This window comes from Polypterus senegalus, chromosome 10, assembly GCF_016835505.1.
Source record: "Polypterus senegalus isolate Bchr_013 chromosome 10, ASM1683550v1, whole genome shotgun sequence".
Taxonomy (NCBI): domain Eukaryota; kingdom Metazoa; phylum Chordata; class Cladistia; order Polypteriformes; family Polypteridae; genus Polypterus; species Polypterus senegalus.
In genome coordinates, this window is record NC_053163.1 from 102,573,115 (window position 1) to 102,587,619 (window position 14,505).

The 14,505-nt window shown below is 38.5% G+C and overlaps 1 protein-coding gene across 2 annotated transcripts in view; it reads left to right on the forward strand.

Annotated features, from left to right (window-relative positions):
* Positions 1-14,505, forward strand: part of zgc:66433 (uncharacterized protein LOC321250 homolog) — a 188,262-nt gene that overhangs the window by 40,818 nt on the left and 132,939 nt on the right. Inside the window, exon 1 of one of the 2 annotated variants that reach the window (XM_039766269.1) lies at positions 3,724-3,998. The exons of the other annotated variant lie outside the window; for it this stretch is intronic. Coding sequence (XP_039622203.1) covers positions 3,964-3,998 — 35 coding nt within the window. The 5' untranslated portion in view covers positions 3,724-3,963. Of the gene's footprint in view, positions 1-3,723; positions 3,999-14,505 lie in introns of those variants that run through there. 2 annotated transcript variants of the gene reach the window in all.

Consider the following 14,505-nt stretch of genomic DNA (forward strand, 5'->3'; position numbering starts at 1 on the left):
TGCACACCATGATCTAGCAGTGTTAGTTCCAAACTGCTAATGATGTGCTGATTTTCCCTCACCTCTGATCCCTGAATGAGCCATAAAGGGAGCATATTAACAGTCATAAGAGATTAATACTAGTCTAGGTACATCCTTGGGCAGCTGGGGTGACTAAAAATAATGTCTCCAAACTAAAAAGATACCGTAATTAGTTCTATCCATTACAATTGGTCAATCTGATAATGAACTAACAAGTCTCTGCAGAAGTCAAGAGTGAGCTCAGAACTTAAAAAGGCTGCAGCAGACTTGTCACCCGGCTCCAGTTTGTCTGCATGGGTGTCAGGTTTCCTCATTCACTGCTTCATAAATTCAACCATCAGGAGACCCCTTCCACTGATTCAGACCTGCTTCCTTGTCTATTGGACGGGCCAAATAGCTTTATTCTTATTTTTGGCAGTAGCCAGTCCTGATGTTGTCTCTGAAGTTTTTGTATGTTCCTCAATTGTATGTACTGCTTTTTGATTTGATATCCTAATTTGGCTCAGTGAGAGTGTGCTTTATGATGAACACCTCCAAGGTTGTTTCCTAACTTATGCAAGATGCTGCTGAGTTAGACTCCAGACCCTACAACTTTGAATTAGACAAAATAGATATTAGAGAAAGATGGATGGACAGAGTCAGTAAAATACACATTAAAGAATGGAAGAGTACCACGGTGGTACAGCATTGTGTGTTTAAATCTTGTGCACATTGTCTGTGACATTGTCTGTCTTTCTCCCCTGTGTTTGTGCAGCTCTTTCTTCTGGTACTTTGGTTTTCTTTCCACATCACCAAAGATGAGCAGACTAAACTGACTGATAACTAAACTGACCCAAGTGTATGATGGGACACTGCAATGGAATGGCCCCCTGTCCAGGGCTAGTGCCTGATTTGAACCTGATGATGCTAGTAATGGCATCAGGCCCTCACAATCCTGTATTGGACCCAAGATGTTCTTAAAGAAAGGGTTGATCGATTTCTGATAGTGAATGGCACAGTAGTTAGTGCTCTTGCCTCAACATATTTGGAATCTGTGCTCAGTTCCTAGCTTTTGCACTTTTACATATTCTCCCCTTTTCCAACTGGAATGCCTACTCCAGTTTCCAAAATTACTATTATTACTATTATTATTATTATTTAATTAATTGAAATAGTTTCTGTTTCTTTAGTAGTGCTATGAAGTGCGTAGTTCACTTACTTAAGAATTCTAATCAGTATTTTTGCATTTTAGCATGGACATTTGTGTGAGGGCCCTATGATGGACTATCATTCAGTCCAGGCAGTCCTAATTTCCTGGGACTCTGTTGGTATTTGTGTATTAAGAAAGTATAGGGAAGGGTGTTTCTGTTTCAGATGTAAAGGATTTGAATTTGCAGTGTGTGGTTATGGTGTCCTCATGTTTTTCAAGATATTCTAAAAAATGTTCAGTGTTATCCTCCCTCTTAAGCCTGCTTACTTTGGTCAGATTAGCTTAAAGGTCATGAGGAGCATAAGGTAGGAGACCATCTTGAATGGATCACATGATGTTATACAGTTTTTAAGCAAATAGACCAATGAACCATGTTCGAGTTGTGAGAGGAGAACAGTCCTCAGGCCCACCAAGACAGAAAAATGCAAAGTCCATACATATTCAGATTGTGAAGCAGAAATGTTTCCAAATTTGCCACTTCACCATTCAATATCTGCCCTTATGTTTGATTAGGGAATTCAAGAAATGTGAAACAACAAAGAAGTCAAAATACTGATGGGCACATATATGTAATGAAATGAGTAAAACTCATGCACAGACACCTTAAGAGTTGTGAGAATGCATATCCATGTAGTAAATGTCTTTTAATAGTATAACATACACTGGCCTGTGTTTTCAAATTGTCACTCTGCACGTAAAAGCAGAATTAAAGCTGAGATTGTAATTACATGTAGGAAATGGTTTGTAATTAAGTTGGAGTGAAATACGCAGCCACAGTCTCCCCACAAATCTAAGGCTAAGAAGCAGAAATATTGTGCAGTAGACAATTAGTGGCCTCTGGTTAAAGACAGACGAGTGTCTCTTGAAAGGTGGACATCTACTGAATGTTTGCACTTGTTTTTATTTTAACTCTCTGAGATACATTGAGCAAGTCCAAATCCAGCATCTCTACCTACATGAAAACTTCAAAATTTTATTTTTGAAAACTTTAAAAGTGAAACAGACCAACATATGTTTACCTTCCTTAATTTTCTAGTCTGCTGTGTATGCTGTTACTGCAATTCTTGGCAAAATGGCAAGTGGATGGAGTTGCTGACCATTTTCCTCATCATTTTGACAGAGGTGTTAATATTTTAAAGGGTGTTCTAATGTTTGAATTTTGGTGGTATGTCATCTTTATCTGCAGGTATAAATTAATGTGATACAGTTACTTTTCTACAAATTTCATATTGTGAAGGGCGCCATATGACACGAGGCTTAATTCTTGGCTCACTGCTGCTGCCTCCTCCTAACTGTGTGCCTATGTAAAGTTTGCATATTTTCACCATGTCTTTGTAGTTTTTGTTCTCTTAGTACTACAGTTTTCGTCCCATACACATGCCTCCTAGGTTGGCAGATGACTCTAAAATTTCTCATTATTAGTTGTTATATGGGCATGGGTGAGTATGCCCAGTGATACTGTACATTGACAAAACAATCAACATTAGTTCGTACTCATGTTACCTTTCTTGCCTGTCTCCATGGTCAGGGTGATACAGAGGAACTTCTCTTTCATCGCTTTCCAGTAGTGCGGAGCTCCAGGGCCAGAGCGCCCTGCTCCGGGGTAAAACCCTGTTCCTGACTTCCTTCGTCCTTTAGTTTACAGCAGGAAGCGACACACAAGGCTTAAATCCTCCAAAAACTTAACTTCTATTATTAACACTGAATCCGTTTCTTTCTGATCAACAGACAACATAACACGCAACCAAAAAAACCTAACGACTAACTAATATATATACAGTACCTGTATATTGAACTCTCCACCCCTCAAATACTGGTGACTCCGCCCACATCCCACGTTCAGAATGATTGGGGTGTTGGGCTCTCAGTTTACAGTCTCATCCCGACACTCAGCATCCAGTGCCTCTTGCTACCTAAACCGGATTAGTGGTGATTATTTTTACGTGGTGGTCTGGATTGGATGAACCTCCCGTGAGGTTTTATAAGATCTGCCAGTAAGTCTAAAACGTTTCACCTGGGAATGGCTGCCCCGACCGGGGAAATCTGGAGCATGACCCCCCCACTGTGGTAAACCCTTTTATAGGGCATTGAGAGATGTATTCGTTTTTGTATTTAAAATCAAACTTTTTTTGAAAAGCACTTTGTGATAGTGCAAACTCCCTCAGACTGTTCTAGTTAAGATTTCTGTTCACTTTTGCATTTGTTTTTATACAGGAATTACAGGAACGTTTAATTTGAGCCCCTGCCAATGTCCATCTGTTAACGTCTGTATTTCATAAACAGTTTAACACCACTGAGCACCATTACAAACTCAACAATAAAGCCAGTTCTCTAATTCTTTCAGTGCTCTCCGGTTTAAACTTTATTAGAGGCAACATCATCGTTCCAGCCTAGCCACCAGCCCGGTGGGTATAAGTCCAAGAGGATAGACTTTCGTCGATCGTGGCTGTACACCAGCCCGCCCCTCTGTCCCTGCCTCCTGCCTCCTCCCCGTGGCGCCGGAGCGAGCGGGTGAGGAGCAGGCGAGCGCCTTTTAGAAAGTTAGCAGCGGCTGCCAGTATGCGATCTGTAATTGCGTCGGCATGCTGGCTTTGTGCGCTCTGCGTGTGGCCACTTGGAGGAGCATAGCTGGCAGACGGCTGACTCTTTGCACCGCTCCGGGGGTAATGGTGCTGGGGTGTGAACATCGCAAAAAAATGAAACAGACGGTGTAGAGGGCGATACGGGATTACTTGCACCTTGCTACGCAGACCATGGCTGGATTTTATAATTGTTTGCGGGGTAAAAAGTAAGTCGAGCTTTTCATTATTTATTTAGAAAGCTTCGGGGCGATTAATGGATTTGAATATTCGGTTTAATTTCAGATGAGTTGTTACCATATATGATCTGTGCTTTGTGTTGAAGAAATGAAGGTACTGAATTATATCGTGCAAAGCAACACACTTTACATTTTATGGTGCCTTTCGCAGTGGTCAAAAAAGGTCTCTATAGAACAGTTTTAACTACATTTCCACTATGATGTTATAAACCCACCATCCTCCCAATTTGTTTCGCTTCATTTGGCTTCACTGATTCATTCTTCACGAGACATCGGGCAATAGGGATAGTCAACATAAGTCATAAAACTTCGATGGTAAAGTTCTTTAAATGAATGAAGAGGGTTGAGCAGTAAAGTCGAAGCAGAGTATATTTGTCAATGGATTGGTATTGACAAGGGTCAAGGTGGTGTTAGATTTTAAATGCAGTGGCGAATTGGTGGATCTCCTTTATTTTTGATCTTATTGAAAAAACTTGGAGTCTCATGTGGAACAAAGTTTGTGGTTTAAAGGTCCTTCTTAAAGATCCAGATCTATGCTTTAAGGAGTTGGATCCGATCCCAGCAATAAGCAATACAGCACCTTCCCACCAAAATGTCAGTCCATTGCAGTGCACTAATAATACAACAAAATGCTTACTGGTAATGCATTAATTAATCATCATTGTACTACTGCAGAAGTGATCTCAGTGAATAAGCAAGTGTCCCAGAGAGTGGCTACCACACACTGACTCTCACCTAGATAGTGTTTGGATGCTGATCACTTTGTGGCACTATATTTTTATTTTTCAACTGTTTTTTTTTTTTTTTTAAGCTACCCCTGAATTCTTGTTTAATTTGGGTGTGCTAGTTTTATTGCAGTTTAAAGATATTTTAGTGACAAGGGTTAGCAATACCTACAAGTACTAGTAGTTTCCAGATTGCCTCTGCATAAAGTGTTAAGAAAAAGCAGCAAGAGTTAACGTTTTTCTAATCAAAAGCCTCAGGGCAGATCTTGATAAGAACAGTGGTCAATAATGACTCCTTGGTTTGTTAGCTTTGCAGCAGAGGGAGAAGTTCGATTCACATGCCCTTTGGCATTTACTGTGTTCTGCAGCTCATACCAATGGAGCCCTTTTAATATTAAAAAAGGCAGCGAAAGCCTAACGGGACCATTAAGCAAGTATTTGCTTTCTTTGCAATGCACTTCTGCCCCAACACAAGAGTCGGGTTTCATTTCAGACTTGGCCATTTTTTTTAGGCCTTCAGGGGAATTTATTAGTTTTCTTCTTCCAGTGTTATTAATTTTCATAATTTAAACTGTAAGTTATGTGAAATTTTAGAATATTTTATTTTTAATCATCTGGTTTCTATCAGGTTAGACATTTTTTTAAGTAGAATGGTAAGGCAATGAAGTGGTTAAGAAATTTGTGGAAAGCTTTTTAAAGGTTAGGATACCCTTCAGTGCCTCATCAGTCTCTTTTCAAGCGGCCTTTTATATTAACATATAAACAGATTACACACAAGGGATAGAATCCTTCACTGCTTCTGAGGCTCTCGGCTAGTAAGATGTGAAACAAGAGTTTTGTGTATCTCTCTCATTTAAAATACGGTACTCACCAAAAGGACTGGTGGCCAGGTGCACTTTTGAGAATGTTGTAGAGAAAATGAGCAATCTCTTCTAGTTAAGTGCCTGGAAACAATCAGTCTTTTTATTTATTTATTTTTTTCATTTGAATAGAATTCACTGCAGTTTTTGAACCAAAGCCTGATTTTTAATTAGATTTTACTTGCTAAAACCAAGGTCCCCAACTGTCCTTAACAGCGGTTGGCATCATCATTCAACTGAGTATGTTCAGTTCAGTTCCTAGAACTCATAACACAATCAAGTTAGTTATTCCCACTTTCGAGGTCCGAAATTAGCAAGATGGGCAGCAGACACCTTGGGGGAGAGTTTTAGATCCAAATTCTGCTTCCCAGTAGATCCAGTTAAAATAGTCAGACCACAGACTGCTTCCCACATATTTTATTAACCAAGCAGAGCCCATTGAAAAGACTAGGAAAGATAATTCCTATTACATTTGTTCTCTTCTTCCAAGAGTGGATGAAGTGAAATCCAAATTTTCTGATCTTGTCCTCACATTTTATTTTTTAACTAGGCTCACCCGCCTTTTAAGGCGACCGACTTTTAAGTTGACCACTTCTTAAGGCAATTCAATATGTAGATCAATTTGATATTTTATACAAACTCATTAATTTGGTTATATTGCATTTGAGTGGTATTACTTTAATACTAGTAGTTTCTGTTATTTTTGTGATGAAATTTAAACTTTTTTTCTATATTGAGGTCGCCCTTTTGAACCCCCCTGATATTTACTACGCGGTGAGGCATTTGTACTCCATCAACATTAATTATTTCCAGAGACATAATATTGTCTATTTTTCCAGCGTATCGCGCACAAAAGCAAGGGAACGATGGGAGCACCAGAACTCTGCTCACATCATGTTGCTTCGTACCGCAAGCTGCAAGTAGTAAGTCTGTGATAAGTGGAATACCGCTACGCTTTCCACTCACGGGATGGAAGGACAATCCCGACTGCTTTTATATAGTAAGAAAGAAGAGGAAGATATCGCACAGTTTGGAGTAGAAAATCATCTTTTACCTGGAAAAACGAAACTACAAATCCCATTGTGCATTGCAAAATGGACGGGCGTGTGAAACTCCACGCCTGCGTAGCACTCACGGGACGGAAGGACAATCCCGACCGCTTTTATATAGAAGGATAATTTTGCAATTTTCTTAAATATTTTTTTGGTACTTTTACCCCCATGTAGCATTTTTTTAGTGTTTTCTTTGAAAAGATGGATCATACATGTGGCAGTTTGCTGTTCTTGTCTTGCTGGTTTACTGTGTGAAGCTATAAGTTATCGGGGTTTCTTTCTGCCATTTAATACACTAATGAAAGCACTGCTTGTGAACCCAGTGTCCTGAGTCTGAGTCCAATGCCCAGTTACTGCCTGTGTTGGTATTCCTCCTACACCCTCAAGGGCTTGCATAATAGGTTAGTTGGCAACTCTAAATTGGACGTGGTGTGCATTAATGTGGGTGTGTGCAAGTGTATGCCCCACAGTGGATTCTGGCCCCATTCAGGCTTGTTTCCTGCCTTGTACTCAGTGCTGTCAAAGCAGGCTCTGGCTGCTATGATGTTAAACTGCATTAACTTGGCCTGAGAATGTATGCATCTATGCATGATAATGCTTTATAACACACTGAATATTGATTTGATGACTTACAAACTAGCCGAAGGAAGTCACTTATTTTTAAGCCAGTTCAGTTCAGTGCTTCTTCTCAGATGCCTTGTTTATATTGGAGTGCTGCTTCCAGTACTGAGAATATTGTGTAAGAGAAGCTGAATTGCCAGCATATTTCCTTGTTAGTTTATCGAGCAAGTGGCTCCTAAAATAAATATCCTGCAGAGCTGTAGCAAGACGCCTTGCAGCAGGGTGGCTTTTGTCTGATAAGCTAACGAGATGTAAGGCACATATGCCATAAAAGGGAGAATAGAATTTTTCAACCTGAGTGTCTTATGTTTAACTGATATCATTTTTTTTCTGCTTTTCCTTCTCAAAGCTGTTGTTAGACTTCATTGCAGGTGAGAGTGTTGGAGTTATTGTAGGTCGTCCATAATAACTCCTGGTAAAAAGAAGTCTGACTGACTGTCAGTGCCATTAGTTTAAACCTGGAAAACGTGCTGAGTTGATACAGCAATGACAACAACATTTCACACAAATGATGTAGCTCAAAGTGCTTTACAAGATGTCAAAGAAGTAGTTATATGCAAAGAAAAACAAACTGAAAATTAGCTAAGAATAATAATGCATATATAGTTTACAAAAATATATAATACACACTTACATATGATAGATATATAATTAAGACAAATAGAGTCTTTAAATATATAATTTTTTTTAAGTCTGTAAATGTTGGTTACAGGTTGAGTATCTCTAGTCTGAAATTCAAAAACTTGAAATGCTACAACCTCTGAAATTTTGTGAGTACCGACATGATGTCACAAATGGAAAATTCCACACCAGGGTTCTCTTTTATAAAGCTTTGCCTGGATTTGAGCGTGAAAATATGCATACACCACAAAGTGGATGTGAATATTATGTGCACGGATTCAAAGCAGAGCTATGCTTTTAGAGCTAGATGGTTATTCCCCAGTGAAGCTTACAGTGCCACAAAGCAACGACACGCAATTGAAGATCTGGAGTTTGGGGGTTCTGTGACGGATTGAGCTCTGGTAAGTAATGAAACACAGTCGATGAGCTTTGTCCCCTGTAAGGTTGCAGTTCAAAAGTGCCGTGCGGCAATATTAAAATTGCAAACGACTTGTGCATCAATGGAATGTCATTGATTATGGTTAACAAAACAACTTTATTCTCGCTAGGTATCCTTATTACAATGTGTGTTCACTAAATTGCTCTGATCACGTTAGGAAAACTGAATACTGATGCAAATTATCTTTTTATGTTAGCAAAAACATGTTATGTTTTACGTATGTACACCCACACCATATGAAAATAGAATGTCGGACTTTGCTAGTCAGTTAATGACTTCCAGCACAGCGGGCATGATGGAGTGAAGGTTGGCTGAGATATATGTGGTCAGCCAGTTCTCTGAGACATGTGGCTTATATTAACTGACAAAAAAACGAAACAGTTTTTCAATGGAAATAAACATTGGCCCTCTATAACGGGTACTACAATAAAGTCTATGCAACATATTCATCTCTTTTTATGTTTAATATGTTTTTCACGTCAATGCACATTATCATAATGACTCGGTGGTAATGAAGTTGTATATGCATGAGTTGTGATTTAGGTGATTTCCTCACTTCGTCAAGGATGTCCTCAAGTTATTTCATTATGTACATGAAGATAATGTCCAAAATCCAAAATGTTTCTGGTCCCATGCATTTCAGATAAGGGATACTCAACCCGTATTTTCTTTGAATATGACTACAGCACTATGGCTATGTGATCAATGGTGGTATCTTTCTAATCTGCTTTAAAATGTCTAAATTAACACATGCTATGGAGTAGTTCAAATCCAATGTTGACTTTTATTGATATTGAAAAGCGAAGTCCTCTAGGATTGATCCGGTGGAGTGTTATAGGGATCAAATGTGCTGATATATAATATCCTAGTTAAGCCTGCACCACACATAACGTGTGCTAATTCTAGAGGCCTGTATTGCAGAGGTGTCAACTAATTACAAAGAATTACTCGGGGCAGGGGACATTCACCTCCCTTTGCATGCTGCTCCACAGGCCTTCTATTTTGAAGGTACTAGCTGTACATTTTTCTAAGCCACTGCTAGCTTTTAGTTTTCTGGATTAGCCAAATACCTCCTGACAAACTACAGTGTACTTTCTAAGTATAAACTTTGTCTGTTTTTTTCTACTAATTTCCCTTGTAACAATGTCTGGATGATTGAAAATCATGCTTTGTACTTCCACCTAACTACAGTAAATGAAATTGATAATAATGAATTAAAAAGTATTGGTGTACAAAACAAGCAATAGAATGCCCTGTACTGTATGCATCGCATTAGATAAATGAAAATAAAAGATGAAATGGAGTTGTAAATGATTAATCTATCTTTTAGGCTGAGAAATAGTGGAGGTGGTATTTTGGAAAGACTCTTGTTTCTTCCACAGTTTATTTTTGCGATTACCACTAACTACTGACTCTAACTGTTGTGAGCTGTGCTCATTGACAGTATCAGCCAAGCTGACTTACATTTACATGTACATTTATTTTCTTGGCAGATGCTTTTTGGTAAACATAATTGAGTAATATTAGGGTAGGGCTTGTTTCTTCAGTAAGTATAATAGGTCAGGTAGCAAAAGTTGATTGCCACGTGAAGCGATGTAATAACTAATAATTTACAATCATAAACTTAATAGAAATACATTTTTCTGCACTGACACTCACTTCAGTAAGCTCAAATGCCTAATGCATTTGCTTGTACAAAGCCAGCTCTACATTTATTCATAAATTGAGGCATAATGCAAGATGCAATGGTAATAATGCCTACTAAACATTAGTAGGCAAACACATAGAATGTATGTAGTAGCTAATTAATAAAGCGATACCGGACATGCATACTTCTCTACCAGTAAAACTGTCACATTAATTGTCACAAGGAACTGGACGTACTTACTTAGATAGATAGATAGATAGATAGATAGATAGATAGATAGACAGGCACACACTATGGCCTGAACATACTTCAGAATAACTAAAAAATATAAAAACAAAAAAAAACTTTTGGCTTGGCAGTACCAGAGACAGTGAGACATTATGCAGATGCATTGCTGTTGGTATAAAGGAGCCCCAGTAGCGTTTCTTGACACACTTCTGCTGCATAATTTGTTGTCTGAAAGTCCTCAGTGTTAGTGTGCCAGTAAGGGGATGTGCAGCATTGTTCATGATGGCATTCAGTTTTGTTTTAATTTTCACCCTTGCTGCTACCTCTAGAGATCCAGAGTGCATCCCATAAAATAGTCTGCACTTTAAAAAATCTATGCATTAAAAGCTCTTGTGTACATAACTCGATGCAATCGGTAAAGTTGCTGCAGGCAGGATGACTTTCAGTAAGTAAATAAGATATGGTGAAAAAATTATAAAGACATGTTCTCTTATGTGCTGTTGAAGAATTCTTCATTGTCTAATCTTTGAAACTGTGGTGGTTCTGGGGTGAGATTAGTTTTCCTTCAGATCTTCCTCACTTTTTCTCTTCTGTTTAATACAGCATGTACAGTACGTGCAGACTCTACTCGTGATTTGAGCAATACAAAGTTTTTGTTTTGCGTGTGAATTTATAAGTCATGTTGTAAGACTCCTCTGGCTTTAGCAACGTGTGACTCTCACTTTCATTATTCTTAGCTTTATTATTGATTGTTCTTTACCTATTAATGTCTACAACTGAAAAACATGATTTCTTTTCTTTTTAAATGGCACCTTTTAAAAGTATGTTGTTTAAAAATTATTTTTGTTAAATGATGTAATAGTAGATGGAGTTCTCTGAAGTGTCATATGAGGTACAGATGTACACTTAAGTTGTTTGCCAGCTTTGACCAGCTGCTGGGTGTCTGTGAGGAGTGCTGAGGAGTTGCAATCCAACTTCTGTTATTTAACATAAAGCTGGAGAAGGCTGTAGAAAGAAGACGTTATAGGCACTTCAATATTGGTACTGACCACATATCAGATATTACTGCATCATACATATATTTGGTATTTGTACAGATATTTGTATAGATATACTGACCACTTATGAGATACTACTACATTGTACACTGAATTCAAGGTCAGTTAAAAAAACGAGTAAAACTATACAACATATTTTAGACATGATGAGATCTTCTTTCTCAATGAATTTTCAAAGGTATAAATTTAGTTAATTAGCAATCTCTTTAGCCTAAAATGTATGACATTTCCTTACACATAAAAATCAAAAGTATTGAATTTCCCGATTTATGCAAATATATTGTTTCCTTTTAGAATACACTGTCTGTGATTTTGCTCAAGTCAGATTATAAAGTACAACTTTTTTATTACTACGGACCACACATCAATCTACAGAACTTGGACTTAGTACTCCCACCTGCCAGGGCATGAACATTAGATTTAGTACTTTATTATGAATGACATATTACATGCTGTTCTTCCAGCAGAAACTTGCCATGTGAGCACAGAAGACAGTGAGTTCCACAAATAATACTCTAGAAAAGTCTTTTGAAATATATAGTTAATTATAACCTGTTCTGGGTAGTGGGCAACACCGGGCAGATATTAACAATGGCAAGCACTTAAATGAGACACCTTCTATTTCATTTTTTTGCTGAGAAACCTTATTTATATTTATCCTTGTTTAAAAGTGAGTGAACACCATTAATTTTTCCGCACTTTTAGTCTGCTTCTCCTGGCTAGGATTGTGGTGGCAACACATTGAGTTGGTCAGTCAAGACTAGTCCAACCCTAGCAACAGTCATCTGCTTCTACTGGGATGTCTCCTGGTATTGCCTTTCAAACTGGGAAATATAGTTGCACCCTCAGCATATTTTTGTTCTGTTCCTGTTGAGTTGTACCCAGGGTTCATTCCTATCGCATGCTTAATCATCCTCTTGACTCATTGGAGCAGCAACCACCCCAAGATCCTCCCAAACTGAACACCTTATCTTGGCTTGTGAAAAGAGCTTAGAAACCCAAAGTAGCAAGCCTCAAATCAACTGCAAAATTCATTTAAGTAAAAAAAAAAAACATCAAAAAGCACATATGCAAATCAATTCTTGACTCACACTGCCAGTCGTTTGTAAGAGACTCTTCTGTCTAAAGACCAACCCGAGGCAACACTTGTTCATATTTATTGAAAATTGCAGGAGGTTGAAGAAAGAAGAGCAACCAGATGGCTGTGAAATGTAAGAGCATTTGAATCCCAGCCACACCACTACCCACTGCTGCTGAAATGTAGCACAGATATTCCTATTACGATAGTTTGAGAAAGGAGAAAATGACAGTTCTGTTTGTTTTGCTAGCTTTTGCCAGTTCAGTCAAGGTACTTGTCGGCTAGAAATTTTGCGTACACACACTATCATTTGTAAAGTTATTACCAGAAAGCTCTTAAAGAATGGATACACAACATATGGACTAGGGGCTACAACTGCCCCAGGAGGAATTCTTCCCACCTGCAAGCAGCAGATAAGCCCCATCCATTATTTTCAGAACATTTTAATAAATGCATATTTCTGATTATAGAGGCTGTCTATTGAATTGAATATTCAGCTCTATCGTTAAGTCAGGGCAGTTCTGTTGAAGATTTGCTGCAATGGACTGGTGGGCCATCCCATGCCAGTGCTACTGGTAGGTTATTTTGTGCCCTAGGCCAAGCTTATTAGTGTACCAAATGACTGTTTGGTAGCTAACCTATGTGGTTGGATTCCCCCCACCCCCCTTTACAATCTGCGCCCTAGGCGAATGAATGATTTGTCTTAATGGTGGTGCCAGCCCTGGGGCCATCTAATGTCTACTGTTGGATTTGCCTTTTACTGTGATTGGGTGCCGTGATAGTCAGTTTAAACAGTGTGGAGGGCTTTGGCCTTCTTCCAGTGCCATGCATTCATCCATTCTTTGAGGCTCCATTTATTCATCACTGTATCCTAGCTGGCTTGTGCCTATCCTAACATTAGACCCAAGCCATTCCCAAGTCTAGACCAGAAGCTCAATCCATCGCAGCCCAGAGCACTAATACCTGGTGGAAGTTTCAATCAATACTCAGTTCTTCTTCATCCAATTAATCAGGAGAGGTTCTGCACTAGTTGAACTTACCAGCCTTCCTTTGTCTAGCATCAGTTCCCAGGTACCTGTGAGGAATTTACAGTGAAGAGGAGACTGTTTTAGCTGACAGGAGTTTTCTTCCAGTGGATTGTGTTTGGCACACCACATTTATTTGTTTTTTTTAGCAATTTCTTACTTATAAAGTACTTTTGTTATACAGTGGTAACTCGGTATATGTTCTCAATCCCATGTTCCAGATCCTTGGACCCAGAAGAAATAAAGGGAAAATGATTAATCCGTTCCTATGAAAAAAAAATCCTATTGTTATTGGCATATTATACATTGATGGAGTTGTATAAAATAATTTAAACACTGCTTAATACTAAAATACATAAATACAAAAGCAGTTAGATGAAATAAATGAAAATTTATCCTCACTTTGCCTTGCTGAGAAGAGTCAAGTGCTGTTAGCCGATTTAATAATGTCTTTGTTTTTCACAATCGTAGATACTGTCGTTCTTGGCATACAGTATGCAGCAGCCAAGTCCCGGATACGCATGCCACCTTCATATTTTTCTACAATCTCTTTTTTCACCTCCATGGTGATCCTAACATTTTCTTTGTTGCTTGGCTCATCTCATTAACTTTCTTAGAACTCATGGTTAATGAATTTACTAAAAATTTACATGAAAAAACACAAAATCACGTGAAAATTCACAGAGAGTTATAGTGCAGGTTGTTCACTGAATGGTAGCAATTGGCTTCCTGGCGCTCATGGGCAGTCGTGGCTTTGTCTCAAGAGAGGTAAACAAGAGTAGCACGTGGTGTTGTGACTCATTTTGACCCATACAAGTTCTAGCACACGAGTCGTATTCCAAACAAAGGTTGTATACCAAGCAAAATTTTTTGCGTCCAGACAGGACGTATACCAAATTGGACTTATTCCAAAGTGGACATATACCAAGGTACCACTGTATAGCTAATATAAAAAATGCAATGTCAGTAATTAAAAGATGCATTCATTTTGTTTGACGAAAATGCTGTTCAGAGCAGTAAAGAAAATGATTCCAGGTTGTTATTGTGACTCTCAATGTGACCCAGAGCTTCCTAATCTTCTTTCCATGATATCTGATGTGAAAGCTGCTCATGGAGGTGACT